The sequence below is a fragment of the Macaca fascicularis genome, chromosome 14 (assembly GCF_037993035.2).
Source record: "Macaca fascicularis isolate 582-1 chromosome 14, T2T-MFA8v1.1".
NCBI lineage: Eukaryota > Metazoa > Chordata > Mammalia > Primates > Cercopithecidae > Macaca > Macaca fascicularis.
In genome coordinates, this window is record NC_088388.1 from 57589045 (window position 1) to 57608116 (window position 19072).

At 53.1% G+C, this 19072-nt stretch overlaps 1 protein-coding gene across 20 annotated transcripts in view; it reads left to right on the forward strand.

Moving 5' to 3' along the window:
- Positions 1–18630, forward strand: part of LMO1 (LIM domain only 1) — a 45312-nt gene extending 26682 nt beyond the window's left edge. For 8 of the 20 annotated variants that reach the window (XM_065528605.2, XM_065528606.2, XM_074014406.1 and 5 more), the window contains 4 exons: positions 12358–12571; positions 13022–13117; positions 15814–15939; positions 18218–18630. In XM_065528605.2, coding sequence (XP_065384677.1) covers positions 12358–12571; positions 13022–13117; positions 15814–15939; positions 18218–18323 — 542 coding nt within the window. In that variant the 3' untranslated portion in view covers positions 18324–18630. Of the gene's footprint in view, positions 1–8133; positions 8379–8646; positions 8774–12357; positions 12572–13001; positions 13118–15813; positions 15940–18217 lie in introns of those variants that run through there. The other 12 variants (XM_074014408.1, XM_074014411.1, XM_074014410.1 and 9 more) reach the window with 5 other exon arrangements.
- The last annotated feature ends 442 nt before the right edge of the window (positions 18631–19072 follow it).

Below are 19072 nucleotides of genomic sequence, written 5' to 3' on the forward strand. Positions count from 1 at the left end.
GCATGAATTGAACTGATGGCTAAACAATGACTGCTGTGGGGCTCAACGCTGGGAACACAATAGTGGACAAGACATGTAGGGCCCCAAGAACAGCCTTCATGGGGCTTTTGTTCTTAGGAGAGTACCCAATCAGAGTTGTTTTTTTTGTTTGTTTTTTTTTGTTTTTTTTGAAACTCACAGAAAAGTTAAAACAATGACAAATTGTGATGAAAAACTCAGAAGGAAATTACTGAAGTGTGGGGAGCTCATTTAAATAAGGAAATAAGGAGGTCAAGAAAGGCTTCTCTGAGGAGATAACATTTAAGCTGAAGCTTTGAAGATGAGAAGGAGCCAAGTATATGCAGAGGCAGAGGCAGGGAAGGGTGTTCTGGGACGGTAATAGCATGTGCAAAGGCCCTGAGGCAGGAAGGAGTTTGGAGTGTGGCTGGAGCACAGTGTGCGAGGGGAAGGCAGACACCAGACCACATGAGGATGTTACAGGCTGGATGAAGAATCTGGATGTTATTCTCAGGCCATTGGATGTTATGAAAGGGTTCCAAGTTGAGCAGTGACCTGCCCTGGTTTATCTGGAAGATCCCTCCAGCTGCCGTGTGAAGAATGGGCTATGGGTACCAGACATCATGCTATGCTCATAGTGCGTCGAGAGACTGTGATGGCTGTGGAAATGGAGGATGCAGGTGGGATGAGGAGCAAGAGTTGGCAGGGAAAAGGGTGAGGAGGATGGAAGTCTGAGGACGACACTGAGTTTCTGGCCAGAGCACTGGGTGGATGATGGTGTGGGAGGGAGGAAGTCTGGGCGAGGGTACAGGGGCGAGGTTTGGGGAAGAAATCAGGAATCCTGCTTTGGACCTGTTGCTTTTGAGCTATGTCTGAGACTCTAAAGACAACCAAAGAATGGAAAGAAAATGCCAATACCCATCCTGGAGAAGGTGAACACATTACAGATAACGATGCAATTAACGTAAGCCTCATTCCAAGTGACAAACTCCAGTGAGCACATGCAGCTTCTGATGTTTCTAAATTTCCCCCACTAAAGAACCATAGAAAATTATGTGAGGCTGTGAGAGCAGACTGCATCACACCTGCTCCAGAATCACATCCAGGCCTCCCTGCAAGCTCTCTATGATGTGAATATTTGTGCCTCCCCAAAATTCTTATGTTGAAGTCCCAACACCCAATGTGATAGAGTTAGGAGATGGGGCCTTTGGGGGTGATTAGGTCATGAGGGCAGAACCCTCAAGAATGGGATTAGTGCCTTCTTAAAAGGGACCCCAGAGAACTCCCTTGCCCCTTCTGCCATGTGAGGATGCAGCAAGAAGATGGCCATCTAATGATCCAAGAAGCGACTCTCACTAGACATGGAATCTGTTGGTGCCTTGCTCTGGACTTCCCAGCCTCCAGAACTGTGAGAAATGAATTTCAATTGTTTATATGCCACCCAGTCTGTGGTATTCTGTTATGGCAGCCTGAACAGACTAAGACAGTCCCTTAGACTATTGCTATTCCCCCAAACCAGACTCAGCTTCCCTCAACAAGGAAGATCTGTGGGGGATGTGTGGAAACTCGTCAGGCCCTTTATGTCATGGTGGGTTCAGGCTTTAGATGCAGTATTCCTAAGGATAGATTATTCTTTGCCAAAACGCACTGCAAAAATATAGCATATGAAGCTTCCCACTTTGTACTCCTGCACAGGAAATGGCCCCTCTGGGGGGCTCTGGGGATCAGCGACCCAACCTTTCCCTGACAAGGGGTGTTTTGTATTCCTGCAAGGAGTGTTTCAGAGCTGTCTTCTTTTGGTAGGGTCCAGATTGGGTCCAAGTGAAAGTTCACTTTCCCCATTGCTTGAGGAAAAGATGATGTGATGCTGCCTCTGGCCCTGGGACACAGCAGGCAGGGCATGGATGCCTCCTGGCCAGCAGCCTGGATCTGCAGCCTCGCTTGGCCGCTGGTGGCTTTACCCTTGGGCAAGTTGATGATTTCTCTGCACTCAGGGTCATGACAAGCATATGTTCCTGGTACAGAGCAGGCACTCAGTAAGGGGTAATGTGGTTTGAACTGTCATCCGGTTGAACATGACTACGGTGGCTGCAGGTGCTAGGGGTGCGAATGGACACTGCTTCCCTTAGGGCTTCCCTCCTGTGATGGGCTCTAGCGTGCAGGAGGAGCTTGGCACTTAGAGCAGGCAAGCATTGCTGGACTTCACCCTGAACCAGTCCCCTCTCCAGGACCTCTTCTGCTCCAAATGTCTCACCCTGAGCTGGGCCTGTCTCCAGGACCTCTCTGCTCCCCGCCCTACCCATCCCCTCATTCACACACAAGGCCCTGGCTGTTGGTTGAGGCTCCTGCTATCATTATAGCCCTGGATCTGGAGCCCCCAGCCCAGCCTCCTCCTGAGGACATGTGCCATCTCAAGGCTTCTTTGTCCTTCTCAAAGCTGCAATGCAGACATCTTGGCTCTAGTTCTACATGGCCCACTGCTCCCTTCCCAGCCCTGTGCCCTCTGTCTACTTAGTTTCTGGTCCATGTCCCCTTGCTGGCTCTGCCCAGAAGCCCTTTCAGGATCCCACAGCAGTCATAGCATTTGAAGGATCAACAGATGAGTGGGAAAGTCCTGTGGTCCACCCAGAGACAGTGCCCTGCATGGACAGTCATCCCTCTTGGTTTTAGCCCAGGCCCTGATCTAACCATGGCCCCAGTCCCGACCCCAGCACCATCTGGCATCCAGGCTGCACTAGAGAATCCAGGATGTGCAGGGAGGCCCTGGGCGTGTGCTGGATGGGAACTTGAACTCTGGAGTCTGACAGGCCAGGATTCCAATCTCTGCCCTGCAGTCTTCTAGCTGCATGACCTTGCATGACCTGAAACTTCCCAGGCCACTGTCTTCTCGTCTGTGAAATGGGGGTAATCATTTAGTGCATCAGAGTTAATATGAAGATTCACTGAGACAACACTATAAGATGGTTAGCCCAGCACCTGGCACAGTGACTGCTGAGTAAATGGTGGGGTTTATGAAAGGCATACAGAGCTCTGATGAGGGCATCTCCATCTCAGCTCCTTTTTTAAATTGGGTATCACATATATGCAGTTAAATGCACAAGGCTCAAATATTCAGCTCAGTGAATTTTTATACAGGTATGTACCCATATGAACACTCAGATCAAGACATGGGACATTTTCAGTACCTCGGGCTCCTCGTCCTTCTCTCAGTTGATAATATGTCCCCCACCTCACCCCAAGTAACCATTATTCTGACATCAGATCAGTCTTGCCTGTTTGGGAACTACATATAAATGGAATTATACAGTATGTACCTTTTTGAGTCTAGCTTCTTTCATTCAATATTATGTTGTCTGATTGACCCAGGTAGTGTGTATTGGTAATTCATTCTTTTTAATTGCTACATACTATTCCATTGTACGAATATACCATAATTTATTTTGTTTTACTGTTGATGGACATTTGTGTTGTTTTCAGTGTAGGACTATTAAGAAGAAAACATCAATGAACATTTTTGTGCATCTGTTTTGATGGGCATAAGCTCTCATTTCTGTTGGGCATATACCTAGGAATATAATTGTTGGGTCATGAGATACACCTAAATTTTCTCAGCTAATTGCTTTATGCTACTATGCCAAACATTGTTATAAGTACTTCATGTTCATTATCCAATTTAATCCTCAATCCTTTAAAGTGGGCTGTCCTCATTTAGCAGGTGAGTAAATTGAGGCAGAGCTGGGAAGTGCCAAAGCCAGAATTCTAGCCGAGGGTGTGTGTCTGCAAGGCCCACAGTCTCAGGGCCTACACTACCCTGCCTCTTCTCACAGTCTCCCTTGAGGGGTAAGCAGCACCAGAGTCAAAGGTGCCAGTCCCTCCACTGAGCTGACCGCCACCCCATGGGCTGAACCCAGCCTCTCAGCCTTCCTCTCCCTGCCCTAGTGGGGAGCTGCAGGCCACAGGAGCCCCTGCCTCTCTCCCTCATCCTCATAGTGAACACGCTGCCTGCAAGTGGGTGTGCAGAGGGGCGGTAACGAGCGTGCTCTGGGTGGCTGTAGCCGCGCGTTTCAACAGTTGTTCTCATTGGCTTTTGATTCCAAATGAGTAGGAAATGCTATTAGTTCAGGCCTCGCCTGCCGCATGGCAAGGCCCTGGAATAGGAGTGCAGTGAGACGAGAAATTGTGGAGATAAAACTGGTGTGAAATGGAGGCCTTCTCACAAGGCTGGATGTGTCCGTGCGAAATGAAGTTACTTCTGAGAAAACGAGATTTAAAGAGATTCTGCAGAATTAGATTACACTTTCAAATTTCCTTATTAAAGAGGATTGATGCCTAGGAGGGGCTGCTGGTAGGCTTGGTTTGGGATCCTACTCTGCAGTTCCCAGGCCTGGGTGTGGGCCCAGGCGGGCAAAGCACCTTACAGGTGATAGGGACTCAGACCCCCAGGACCCAGAGAGTGAGTCTCCCCACCTCCAGAAGCTGAAGTAGGCATGTGGATTGTGGGACTGAACTTCTGGGTAATGTCTGATGTTGCACGTGGGTCCATGAGGGTAACAATAAGGGTTCATGCTCTTCCAATTCCTTCCATCTTCAGGTCTCTTACTTGTGGGTTTTGTTGAAATCAGAGCTTGATTCTAAGGGCTGTTCCACTTTTTGACACTGTAGTCTTTTAAGAGACTAAACGTGCATGCAGCTGCTTGTGCATATGTGCGCATCTGTGCATAAGTGTATACTTACATGAGTGCACCCAAAAGCGTGCTAATACATACACATGCATGTGTGTGCTTAGACGCATGGGTATGTATTTTCATGCAACTTACTGAACACCTACTGTATGCCAGCACTGTGCTGGGAACTGAAATAAAACTGTTGTGGGGAGAATAAAACAGATACAGTCCCTCCTCACATGGACCTAGTGTATGTGTGTGATCACGTGGACATGGGGAAGTATTTGTGTGCTGCTGTGCATGTGTCCTGCAGCTGTGTGGTGAGCATCTGCATGCTTTTCATGTGTCTCCTAATCTCTGTGAAGTCTCCTGCTTGGGTCTCAGACCCCCTCAGCATGCGGCCCTGCAGCACAGCCCCCCTCAGCATGCGGCCCTGCAGCACAGCCCCCTCAGCATGCGGCCCTGCAGCACAGCCCCCCTCAGCATGCGGCCCTGCAGCACAGCACCCTCAGCATGCGGCCCTGCAGCACAGCCCCCCTCAGCATGCGGCCCTGCAGCACAGCACCCTCAGCATGCGGCCCTGCAGCACAGCCCCCCTCCGGCATGCAGCCCTGCAGCACAGCCCCCCTCCGGCATGCGGCCCTGCAGCACAGCACCCTCAGCATGCGGCCCTGCAGCACAGCACCCTCAGCATGCGGCCCTGCAGCACAGCCCCCCTCAGCATGCGGCCCTGCAGCACAGCACCCTCAGCATGCGGCCCTGCAGCACAGCCCCCCTCTGGCATGCGGCCCTGCAGCACAGCCCCCCTCTGGCATGCGGCCCTGCAGCACAGCACCCTCAGCATGCGGCCCTGCAGCACAGCACCCTCAGCATGCGGCCCTGCAGCACAGCCCCCCTCAGCATGCGGCCCTGCAGCACAGCCCCCCTCAGCATGCGGCCCTGCAGCACAGCACCCTCAGCATGCGGCCCTGCAGCACAGCCCCCCTCCGGCATGCGGCCCTGCAGCACAGCACCCTCAGCATGCGGCCCTGCAGCACAGCACCCTCAGCATGCGGCCCTGCAGCACAGCCCCCCTCAGCATGCGGCCCTGCAGCACAGCACCCTCAGCATGCAGCCCTGCAGCACAGCCCCCCTCCGGCATGCGGCCCTGCAGCACAGCACCCTCAGCATGCGGCCCTGCAGCACAGCACCCTCAGCATGCGGCCCTGCAGCACAGCCCCCCCCCCGGGCATGTGGCCCTGCAGCACAGCCCCCCCCGGCATGCGGCCCTGCAGCACAGCGCCCCCCCTGGCAAGCGGCCCTGCAGCACAGCACAGGAGTCAAGTACTTGGGCCCTAGTGATAGACTGCCAGGGTTCACAGGCCAGCTCTTTCTCCTACTAACTGTGATCAGTTAGCAAGCTTTCTTGTGCCCCAGTTTTCCCATTGTGAAATGGGGGTCATAATGGTTGTGGGTACAGCTCTTGGAGGCAGAGCACTGGGAGGTGCTCAGTCACTGTCTTCTCCCTGCAGATTGCCCAGTGCAGGCTCCCTGCTGGCCCCAGAGGAGGGCTCGGGTACCCATGGTGAGAAAGGGAAGCCCCAAAGCTGCAGTAGCAGCTGTGTTGTGCTGTGTGAGCTCTGGAGAGGGCCTGCAGCTCAGTCTCCCCAGCCCAGGCCAGAGAATGCCTGGGTGCTGGTTTGGAACCAGTATTGAGGCTTGTTGAGAGATTATGAGAAATACCAAGGGCCATGCACAGTGATTCACACCTGTAACCCCAGCACTTTGGGAAGTTGAGGTGGGAGAATTGCTTGAGCCCAGGAGTTCGAGACCAGCCTGGGCAACATAGTTGAGACCTTGTCTCTAAAAATAAAATAAAATAAAAAAAATTCCTCCCCCAAAAATTTAGCCTGGCTTGGTGATATGTGCCTGTGGTCCCACCGACACAGGAGGCTGAGGTAGGAGGATCTCTTGAGCCGGGAGGTTGAGGCTACAGTGAGCTGTGACCACATCACTACACTCCAGCATAGAGATAGAGGAAGACCCTGTCTCAAAAAATAAAAAAGGCTACACCTGCCTCCAGGGCTCTTTCCAGAGCAGCCAGAGAGTCCTGCCCTGGAACTGTCACCCTCTGCATGGCCACAGCAACTGCTTCCCACACGGCTGGTCACTGGAACAGCCTGTTGGACAGATACGGTGGCTTCCTTCTACACATACTTGCACTGACCACTAGACTGGCCTTTGGGTGGAGCTGGACTATGGCCAGTGCCAGGGTGACTTTAACCACAGTAGAACAATCAAATCAGTTTGTTGCTCCTCAAAATAAGTGTCTCTCACTATCCTGTCCTATACATTGAGGAGGGTGACACTAATCAGAGTTCACATTTTACTGTGGCCTTAGGCCTTAGCACATCACATAAATTAACTCCGTTCTTCCTCATGATGACTCTGAAATGAGTACTCTTTTCATACCCATTTTACAAAAAAGAAAATTGAGAAAATGTGAATTAAGGTCACACAGTCAAAAGTGTCAGACAAACCCACATTGGGAGATATTCCATGAAATGACTGGCCTGTACTCTTCAAAAACGCCATTGTCTTGAAACACAAAAGAAAGGTTTAGGAATTCTTCCAGATGTAAGTAGACTAAACTTGACAACTGAATGCGATGCAGGGCCCAGGATTTTTCCATAAAAGATATTTTTGAAGAAATTGGTAAAACCTGAATGAGGTCTATAGATTAGATAATAATATTATGCCAATGATAATTTTCTGGTTTCAATTATTGCACTGTGGTTATATAAGAGAATGTCCTTGTTTTCAGTAAAGCATTCGCAAACCAGAAGTATTAGGGGATATAGAGGCTTCCTGTTTGAAACCAACTCTCAAATGATTTAGGGAAAATTATAGGTAAGTTGGTAGGAGTAGGTAGAAAGATGGTGGATAAATCAAATGTGGTAAAATGTTATATGCAGGGAATCTGGGTGAAGGGTTTACAGGTTATTTTTTCTACTATTTTCTACTATTTCTAATATTTTCTAATATTTTTCTACTATTCTTGCGAGTGTCAAAATTATGTCAAGAGAGAAAATGTTAAAAGAAAAAGAAAGCAAGTGCTGAGCAGGGATGGTATCCTGGGGTGAGTGTTAATACTATCAGTTCCTGTTCACTGTGCCCTGGGCACCAGACTCTGTGCTATGGCCTCATGTGCATAACCTCATTCTATCCTCACCACATTCTGAGTGGAAAGAGACCATTGTGGCCCCCAGTACACACATGCCAGTCAGAAAGGTGGGAGGATTTAATCCAGGTCCCCCAGCTCCTTGGAGCAGTTCCCAGACTTGAAACTAGGCTCTCTGATTTCAAGGTCTGAACTCTTAGCCTCAGTCCCGCTCTTGACTCTGACCTTTTGGGGAGAGTGGGCATGGGCAGGACAAAGGCATTTCTGCCTGGAGTAGTACAGAGTGAAGGCCCTGGGACACAAGCAAAGAAGATCTATTTGCTGGAGGGAGAGGAGCTGTGTTCCAGGATCCTGCAGGAAGCAGAGCCAGCAGTGCCAAGCAGGACACACTGGCGTGTGGGAGGGGCTGCAGATGCCCAGTGGAGTTGCCAGGGTTGCCAGGGTGTGGCTACAGTGGCTCCAAGCAGGAGAGCCACAGGAAAGAGCCTGGAGTGACCTGGGACTGGGTGAGGTCGATGTTCTGGGCTGGAAGACTGGCATTGGAGGAGCTCACTGGGGTAGGTGTCCCCCTAGGGTGCCGTCCAAACCAGAGGCACTGGTAGTACTGGAACCTGTGGGCTTGGCAGTTTCAGAAAGTCCACGTGCTGGAGCTGAGGGACAACTGGGCTGGGACAGGTGGGCAGGAGTTGCTGGGGACTTGGGTCTGGCCTAGTGGACTATTCTGGGGTCCATGTGAAGATGAGGGCATTTCACCTCCCTGCTGGAGGAAGAGAGTGGGAGGGGTAGGATGACCTCTGGCAGTCCCTCCCCGTCACCTGGACTGTCTGGCTTTCCCCCAGATTAAAGAGCGGAGGGTGAGTGTCTGGCAGCCAGATGAGTCAGCCTGGGAGGCTTCTCTCTGAGCCTGGCTGCCTCCTTCCACCAGCAGCCCTGCCTCCACCCCCTGCTAGAGGTAGGGGTTGGAGTTCAGCCTGTTTCCCCTCCAATGTCGTTCCCCCCATGTCCCAAGACTTAGGGGTGACCCTGGGTTGAGTGGACTCGTTTATTCTGTTGGACGCATGCATCTGAGTGTGTGCCCAGGCGTGCGTGTCGGCGCAAACATCATCCGTTGTAAAGTATCAGTGTTTTCATGGGTGAGTAGTAATTACTGGGTAATGCTTTAAAACCTTTCCTGAAGGAGCGCAAAGCCATTTTTTTCTAAAGTCAGGAGTACATTAAAAGGATTACCATGTAGATTTGATTTTTAGATAACACTAAAATGGATCCCAAATGGACTTCAGCAAAGGGATGCTATCTCCTTAATGGAAAGTGCATGGCCCGAGGCTCAGGTCCCAGAGCCAGGCTGGGGAAGGAGGGAGGGAAGAGGTGTCTGCAGAGGGGCAAGCTGGCGGATTGGGTGGGGGGCTAGGTGGGAATGGGGGAGGCAGAGCAGGAGGGAGGGCCCTGACCCTGTGGGGAGCTGATCCCTCCATCTGGGGAACAGGAGACTGCAGAGCCCCTCCTGAAAGCCCTTCCACCTTTCCAGCAGTGTTTTCAAGCCTCCTGGATCAGCCTGGTGAGAGCAGACACAGCATGGATGCCCCATGAGGAAGGAAGGCTGTCTCCACTGTTTTGTTTGACCCCCCAGAGCTCTTCCACTCTCCTGTGAGAAGCAAGGGATTGCTTCACTTTTTCTTACAGGCAGATGAAGGAAGTTAGGCCCAGAGAGACCGGGGGATATGCTCTGGACCCCATAGCCAGAGGACTGCAGACCTGGAGTCTGGTCCCAGGCCCATCCCACGGTGCTGTCCTGGCTCAGGCTTCCCCCAGGATGCCAGCCTTTCTTGCCAGGAGGTCTCTAGACCCAAGGGTCTCTAGATGCTCTGGGGCCTCCTCGGTACACTTTGGCAGAAGCTGTGTGGCTTCTATAAGAGTTTTCCAGAGCCAGGAATCAGTTCAGCATCCCGGAAGAGGGGTGTCCAGATCTTAAGGTAACCTGCCTGTGCAGAGGCCAGCCTGGGCACAGGCAGCAGGGAGGGGGACTTGTGGCAGCTGGTAGCTGCACCCCTCATGGCTTCCACAGGGCCCTGTAGGTGCCAGATCCCTCCAGTGGAGAGACTGTCGACTAGTGCTGGAGTTCTCAGCCCTGCAGGAGCCAGGACAAACATGCTAGGGTCCGAGCTTGGAAGACCAGCCTGTCCAAGAGCCAGGGTAGATGGAAGAGAGAGTGGGACAGCTGCTTCAAGTGCTGGGCTCTCTCACTGTCTCCCTTCATGCTAGGCTATAATTTAGTGGGCTAGGGTCTCCCCTGAGTACAGAGGTTCCAGCCATTCACCCATGTTCTGGTAATAACCCAAATATAGAGTCCTGGGAGGGGCTCAGGACCGCTGGGAAGGGAGCCAGGCCTGCCATGAGCCTGGCTGATCAAAAGGAATGTGAGCCTTGTAGGGGCTGTAGTGGGGGCCTGGCCCAAGATCTTCCCAGTCGGTTTTTGAATGCATAGCTCTGTTGGCTGCACGCTCCCTGCACAGGGCCTAGGGACAAAGGTCCTGCCCATGGAGCCCTACCCTGGTCCAGGTCCTACCCTGGGAGGCCCTCATTTCCCCATCCAGCTATTTTAACTCCTCCCCCATGTCCCCACACCTCCCTGTAGGCCAGGACTTGGAAGGAGCCTTGTAGACCCCTTCAGTTCTCAGGGGTACCTGCTCCCCAGCTGCCCTCCTTCGGCTCTTTCAGAGCTCTGTGCCAGCTGGGCCCTGCTGGAAGAGACACAAGCAGGCCCGAGGACAGAGTCATCCTGTGCCCCATCCCTCTCTCAGACCAATTAACCTTTAGAACTGCATTAAGGAAATTAGGCAGCAAACTCCCCAGCTAACAGACAGGCCCTGCGGGGACTGGACGGAGGAGGAGGAGGGAGCCCACTGGCCCTGCGCACTGCAGCCTGTGGGTGAGTGCCTGCTCCCCAGCCTCACCTATCCAGGAGAAGTCTGAGGAGCCAGCTGGGCTGACAGTGAGCACAGGAGAGGGGAAGGAGCCCTGGGGCCAGCTTGACGGTGGCTGACTCAATGCCCTGTAACTGTCTGAGCCTTAGGTTCCCCATCTGTAGAATGAGAACATTTAACTGGAAGAACTCTGAGGGCTCTTCTGACCTTACATCTGTGGATTCTGAGACCAAGGCCTCTTGTGGCTGGTCCTCCCCTGATGCCCAAGGAGGGGGGAAGCAAAAGGAAGGGAAGCAGCCTAACCATTCAGACTCTGGGTTGGGGGCAGTGAGGAGGGCTGGGAATGGGAGGGACACCAGGGGATGGGAGGAAGGCCAGAGCCCTGCAGATAGCAGGAACCCTTTGGAGAGGACAGGGCCAGTAGGAGGACTGACTCCAGGGGAGTGTTGGAAAGCCGGGGAGGTGAGGAGGGCTGGGCCCTTATCCAGCCTGCACCTTGGTCAGGAACAGAGCATGCACACCCTCCCTGTCTTCACAAGGATTCTCAGGCAACTCCCACAGGCCTGTAAAGTCACAGAGCAGGGCTTCTGAGGTCCTCTCCACTTCCCTCCCAGCCTCACAGGTCCACATGGATGTCCAGGCTACTGGACGACATCTGTCCCCATCTCCTCCTCAACTGTCCCTGTGGTCCCAGGAGAAGGGAATAGGAATCCATGCCTCTGTCACTTCATGCCCACACCTGCACATCGTGCCTGTGTGTGAGGGGTGTGCGTGAGCACACATGCTCACCTGCTGCGATGGGAGGCTCTGCTCTGTGGTGAACATCATGTTGGGCCCTTTGTACTTGGTGCCTGTGTGTATGTTGGGAAGCCAGTATGGGTGCTGGGAGGTGCGGATGGCTGAGAGATCCTAATCCTGGCAGAATGACGAAGGATCCAGAGGCTCAGAGCCTGCCCTCCCCCAGGCCAGGGCAGGTGAGGTATGAAGCATTCCCAAGGAGAGCCCCAGCCAGGCCCTGCCAGCTGCCCCCTCTTACCTGCCAGGAGCCCCAGAGCCTCCGCTCCCTCCTGGGAGTGTCCCAAGAGTGTCTCACTTCCTTCTTGATGCCTTCACAGCTCTACATGGATAGACCAAGAGGCTGTAGCATTTCAGCTGGAGAAACATGAGTCGGCAAAAAGATCTGGGGGTTCTAGAGGATCTCCTGGGCCTGAGGAGACTACATTTCTTAGGCTTATTGCTGAAAGAGCCAATGCGATGGTGGCTTCACATGGCGAGCTTCAGGCTTCTCCGGGTGAGACCGCACAGGGGCCAGAGGCCAGGGTGGGGAAGAACAGCTCAGGGAGGCTAGGCCTGGGGTCTGTGCATGCCTTGGAGCAGAGCAGCCTCTGGAGGGACCTTCACAGGACCAGGGAAACAGGCTGTGCCACGCAGCCCAAAGGGCAGGACCCAGAGCCAGGGAAAGAGGTTACTGGGGAGAAAGCGAGGGCTCCTGGGAGCCCCAAACCTAGAGGGGGCAGCAGAGAGAAGCAGTGAGCTCCCCATTCTTGGGGGATATTCCTTGAGGCCCAGAGCTACGGGGCCCATCCTGCGTTCCTGTCTGTCTGTCCGTCTGCAGGCGTGCCGATGCTCTCCGTTCAGCCCAAAGGGAAGCAGAAGGGTTGCGCGGGCTGTAACCGCAAGATCAAGGACCGCTATCTGCTGAAGGCATTGGACAAGTACTGGCACGAAGACTGCCTCAAGTGTGCCTGCTGTGACTGTCGCCTGGGCGAGGTGGGCTCCACCCTCTACACCAAGGCCAACCTCATCCTGTGCCGACGCGACTACCTGAGGTGGGCTGCCGACCCCTGGCCTCGCAAGCCCTTGTCCTGCTCAGAAAGCCCCCCATCCTCAGCCCTAGTGTTACTGTGCCCCGGCCCTAGACCCAGTACCCTGTGTGCCCCCCCATTCTTGACTGTCCTGCCCCTGCCCTGCTTGCCCCAGATACCTGAGGGAAGGCCCAGGTCTTTATGCCCTTGGACTCAGTGCTCAGCACAGGTTCAGGGCAGGCATTTGTAACCTGGGGCTCCTAAGTTAAGCTTTCCGAGGGCCCCAGCTTTGCTCCCCCCCACCACCCCTCACCCCCTGCCTTGGCCAGGTGCTTCTGACCCACCTGATCTGGAATCTGGGAGGGGATACTTCAGAGGGGCTTTGAGAACAGGTGTGGAAGCTTTGACTTCCCCGGGCCCCTCCTCCCTAATGCAGTCTTCTTCCCTCTCCCAGTGCCCAACTTTCCTTTCCAGGTGGTCCTTGGGAGCCGGCGTCCATTTGCCCAGGGAAACTGGCAGGCAGCCATATCCTAGGAGCAGGGCCACTGATGCTGGAGCTTCAAGACCTGGGTTGGAACTAGCTCTGAGCCTGTGGCTCCTAATCTTCTCCTAGCCTCAGTTTATTTCCCCGTGAAGGGTGAAAGAACAATGCTTCCCTGCCTTGCATTCCTCTGAGCTCTAACTCACCCTCCCTACAACCTGGATCCTATTCCCTGGGGCTGCCTCCCCCAGTTAACCCTCCCTGAGGCCATTTACGACATCAGCAAGGCTGGAAGGAGGCCACAAAGCAGGGCCTTGGCTGCGACCCAACACCTGCATTTGGCTCTGTCGCAGGCTGCTGGATGGCGGCTGGGCTTGTGGGGAAGGAGGGCTCATCGCATTCATTAACAGGTCAGGGCAAAGGCTTCATGGGGTTCCCTCTGCCTAGGTCTGGGCATGTTGCAAGGGCGAGGTTATCAGTGGAAGCTCCCCCACTTCCCCAAAGATTCTTTGACTGACCTGCCTGTACCTTCTCTCTTAACACCTGCATTTAAAAGTGATGTAGTAAAACAGAATCTGTGACTCAATGCTCCTTGCCAGGGCTGGAGGGGAGAGGCTGAGGCCAGGAGCAGGGGTTAAGGAAGAATGTTCAGACTAGGCATGGTGGCTCATGCCTATAATTCCAGCACTTTGGGAGGCCAAGGCAGGCAGATCGCTCCAGTTCAGGAGTTCGAGACCAACCCTGGACAACATGGTAAAACCCTGTTTCTACAAAAAAACAAAAACAAAAAAACAAAAAAACAAAAAAAAAAGAGCCAGGTGTAGTGGCTGCACGCCTGTCGTCCCAGCTACTCAGGAGGCTGAAGTGGAAGGATTGCTTGAGCCCAGGAGTTTGAGGCTGCAGTGAGCTGTGATCGCGCCGCTGCACTCCAGCTTAGGTGACAGCTCTTGCTGACCCTGTCTCAAAAAAGAAAAGAATGTTCCTGGGGATTCACCCCTTGAGGACCTAGAAGGGGCCTCCATGTCTGGAGGTTTAGGGCATCACCTGGGGGCTGAGCCTACCGGGTTAGGACAACATGGCAGACCAGCTGATGGGCCACTTGACTTGGAGAGAGAGGCCCACAGTGCAGAATGGGCTTATCAGGAAAAAGCACCCACAAGCATACAGGGCCCTGCCAGCTACTAGGGATGGAAGGTAATTTTTTTTTTCCTCTGGCAGAGGCAAGGAATGACTGTAGGACCAGCTAGACCAGTGGGCTGGGATGGGAGCGTGGCTTCCTTGAGCTGCTCAGGCTGGGAGAATGGCTGTCCAGAGCCTGCGCCCTCTGCAGCAACTGTTCCTGGGCTGATGGCAAGAAAAGCCCCTCTTGGCAGGCAGATGCTGTGGCCCAGCCTTTGTCTGCCTTAATCTGAGCCACCAGGCAGCTCAAGCTGATGAATAATGGAGCCAAGCTCATCTGCAGGCGCCTCAGCTTGAGCTGGACAAATTGGGGATTAGAGGGGCCCCCCTCTTCTCAGCCTCCTTGCCTCACTTGGGGCTTGCTCTGTCTGTGTGTAGGAAAGAAGCAAGGAGGAGCTGGGATGGCTCAGACCTTTGGGACATCCAGCCGAGGGCTGGCTTGCATGGGGAGGGAGTAAACTCCCTGTCCCTAGAGCTTTACAGCCAGCAGATGAGAGGAGGGATGCCTGCCTCAAAAAGGCATTTGTGCCAGATGTCCTTGGTGCTTCCTTTGGGCATCAGTTCTGTTTTACAGCGTCTTTGAATAGCATCATCCATCCCTATTTTACAGAAGGATAAACTGAGGTTCAGAGAAAGGAAAAAAAAAGGGACTTAGGCAAGTGAAACAGTGAATTTGTCATGGAAAAAGGATTTAATAAAACACTTTAATTTTGGCAAGGCACAGTGGCTCACGCCTGTAGTCCCAGCACTTTGGGAGCTGAGGCAGGAGGATCATTTGAGGCCAGGAGTTCGAGAACAGCCTGGCCAACATAGTTAGACCCCATCTGTATTTTTAAAAAATAGAATAATAAACACTGTAATGTCAAAGGTGGGAAAAGCACGTCACACAGTAGTTTAGAGCATGCCTTCTGGACCAACGCACTGTGACTGTCCAAGTTGTTTCTCTGTGACTCATTTTTTAAATCTTTAAAATGGGGAATAACAATAGTACCACCTCCTAGGTTTGCTGTGAGGATTAAGAGTTAATCTTTGTAAAGTTCTTAGAATAGTGGCTGACACACAGTGAACCCTACCTAGGTGGTTGCTTAGTGAATCGTGACTGAGAATTTACAACAGGTTTCACAACTACCCCATGAAGGGTATGTTTCAGACTTTGTTTTATAGATGACTTAAATGAGGCTCAGAGAGACTCACTGACTTGCCTGAGGGCACACAAGGGAACCCAAGATTCACATTCTGCCCCTGAAATTCAGGCTTGTGTGGTTCTGGATCCCTTGCTCAGGGCCCAGCCTAGGATTCTCTTGGTGGCTCCGGGGCTTGAGGACCCTTGTGGGAGCCTGGGAGGGGGCCTTGGGATAGGCAGTGACAGCCAACTCCTGACCCCCTACACACCCTCCCTGGAAGGGGATGTGCCGATTTCTTGGCAGCCTGATGTCAGGGCAGAATCTAAATGCTGCCCTCAGTGCTCTCATCCTATTGCATGAGCCCACCTGCCAAGCCCACAAGTTGGAGGATGGGAAGGACCCTGGATGGAGGCAACTCCTTTCCCCCTGCCCACCCAGCTCCCCAGAATGCTGCTGAGTCCTCTGCACCCTTCCCTCGGCAGGCTCTTTGGTACTACAGGGAACTGTGCTGCTTGCAGCAAGCTGATCCCAGCCTTCGAGATGGTGATGCGGGCCCGGGATAACGTGTATCACCTCGACTGCTTCGCCTGCCAGCTCTGCAACCAGAGGTCAGTGCTGGACTGGCAGACCCAACACACTCCCCAGATGCCAGTCTGAGGCCTGCTGGGATGGGCCAGGAGCACGGTGGAGGCGTGCAAGCAAATGCAGGTCGCATGTGTGTATGTGGTGGTGTGTGCAGGTGATGAGCGTGCATGTGCTTTATGTGTTTTGTGTGTGTGTAAGTTTGGTAGCCAAATGTGTGCACTTTAATACTGGGTGTGCACATCTGTGTGGCACATTTCTGTGTGAATATAATGAAGGTGTGCATGAGTTTACTGTGTATGCATAGCGAGTGTGCATGTGCATGCATGTGTATTTGTAAATGTCATGTGCAAGTGGGCACATGTGCATGATGGAATTAATATGCATTTGTACATGTGTTTTAAATGGGGGTGTATGTGTATGTGCAATGTGTGTGCATGATGAGGTGAGTATGCATGTGCATACATGTTTTATTTTATTTTTTGAGATACAGTCTCACTCTGTTGCCCATGCTGGGGTGCAGTGGCGTGATCTCACAATCTTGGCTTACGGCAACCTCTGCCTCCCGGGTTCAAGTGATTCTCCTGCCTCAACCTCCCAAGTAGCTGGGACTACAGGCGTGTGCCATGACACCTGGCTAATTTATTTTTTCTTTTTTTTTCTTTTTTTGTATTTTTAGTAGAAATGGGGTTTTACCATGTTGGCCAGGCTGGTCTTGAACTCCTGATCTCAGGTTATCCGCCCACCTCTGCCTCCCAGATTTCTGGGATTACAGGTGTGAGCCACCGTGCCCAGTCTGTATATGTGTTTGAAATGTGCACGTGCATGGGATGATGTATCCTCCCACCCCCGTACCCAGTGTGTAGTATGTGTATGTGTGTGCATCTACGTTCCAGTGAGAAGGGGTTCCCAAATCTAGAGGGCAAAGTCCCCTTAGGGAGTGGCCACTCTCTCCTCACCCAACCCTTGTGATTCTGGTTCCAGCCCAGCCTCTTTTCTGGTCTCTTGGCCCCAACTCTGTGCCCTAGCCCTGTGGGAGTCCCTGGGGACCTAAGGAGCCAGAGCCCTTTAGTTCTGGCTGGGGCCTAGCACCAGAAGGCAGGCGCTTTTCTCAGGAGCCCCCAGGTCATGTAGGAACGCATACAAGTGCTCCCTGAAGTGAGGTTCAGAGGGACCTACAGGGCACGCTGGTCTGGCTGGGGGCTCTGGCCAGACCTGGTGCTAGGAGGGCTCAGTGAACTTACAGCGCCACCTGGTGGTGCGACTGGAATCTGCTGGAACTAGGCCAGCGATCCCTGGGGTCTCACTAAAGGCTTCACCCACCCTGGGGACATCTTTAGGGAAAGGACTGGAATCTTCCATTACTTGGGGAGGACTAGGAGACAAACAAAGGATCTTCCTTGGGTAGGAAAGGAGACACTGGAACAGGGTCATCTCCTAGAAGGATGCTTTAGGTAACCTACCGATTTTGTTTAGAGGAAGAATGAATGCCCTGTACTGAGCCATCCTCTTAAATTGGGGAGAGGGATAGAGGGATGGAAGAAACAACCATTTTATCCCTCCCTCCTTACCCATCTCTGCCTTTTTTTTTTTTTTTTTTTTTTTTTTTTTTGAGACTGAGTCTTACTCTGTTGCCCAGGTTGGAGTGCAGTGGTGTGATCTCGGCTCACTGCAACCTCTGCCTCCCAGGTTCAAGCAATTCTTTGCCTCAGCCTCCCAAGTAGCTGGGATTAGAGATGCCCACCACCATGACCAGCTACAGTTTTTTTGTATTTTTGGTAGAGATGGGGTTTCACCACCTTGGCCAGGCTGGTCTTGAACTCCTGACCTTGTGATCCACCCACCTCAGCCTCCCAAAGTGTTGGGATTACAGGCATGAGCCACTGTGCCCGGCTCCATTTCTGCTTTTCTCCATCTGTCTCCCTCTTTGGTCTTTTTCTGTTTGTCCTTTCCCTTTCTCCCTCTCTGGGACTGGGGTAGGCTGTTCCTGCACCTCTCCACCAAGCCCCCTAATCCTACACTCACCTCCACAGGAGACCTGACTGTGGAAGCCTGTGGCCCAACTGTCTCTCTGTCCTACCACTCCAGGCTACAGGGCCTGGCCAAGGTTGGGGCTGGCCTGGGGGAATTGCCCAGGTGTGCTGTGGGGACTTTAGGCAGTCCCCTCTGGAAGGTTCGAGGAACAAACTTCCCCCACCACCTCCCACATAGCCCACCTCCTAGGCCAGGCCGGGTTCTGTCTGCAGCACCCCCTTACCCACTGGAACCTTCCCATGGCTTCTCTCTCTCGCTTGGATTTTCTAGATTTTGTGTGGGAGACAAATTCTTCCTGAAGAACAACATGATCTTGTGTCAGATGGACTATGAGGAGGGGCAGCTCAATGGCACCTTTGAATCCCAAGTTCAGTAACACCCGGCGCCTGGCCTCCAGGCCCGTCTGTCCATCTGCCCGCCTGCCCACCCGCCTGGCCGGCCAGCCAGCCACTCTGCCAGTGCAGGCTGGCCAGCCACCCTCCTGCCACCTTAGAACTTCTCCATCCTCGATGGGAGGGACGGCCCTTCCTCCTCCACCACCGCCCGTCTGTGTATGACCCCTCCTGGGGCCAGGCCGGGCCTGTACAGTCTGTCTTCTGTATATAAATGGGAACATTTATTTTATGAGAAATGTAATGCGATTTTATTACTGGCGTGGATTAAACTTATGAATGTTTCCGGGAGGTTACTCTGCGTTGTTCACATGACTGACACAGACCTGGGGCCCCTCCCCTCTGCCTCTCAAGGGCAGAGCACAGAGCAGGGTGGGGGTCTCCGGCACGTGCTGTAGCCGGGCAGGGGAGCAACAGGCTGGCTTTAGGGGAAGAAGCTGGGAGGAACCAGACAACTCAGAGACACTAGCTCCAGCCGGAGGTGAGACCTGAGGCATCTTCCCTCTGGGAGAGCACACACTCTGGCCCTGAGTAGGTCCCCAAGAAAAGGGGCAAGATGAAGCCTTCCCTACCCTGTGTTCCATCCCCTCTGTTGAGACCCCCGACTGAGGGCACAGATGGAGACCCAGCTCTGACCTTTTCCCCAGTAGGACCACAAATCTTGTGTCCTCTGCCATGGGAGCACCATGCTGAAACCTCTCTTCCCTTTTAGGGTGACGGACAGTACTTGTTG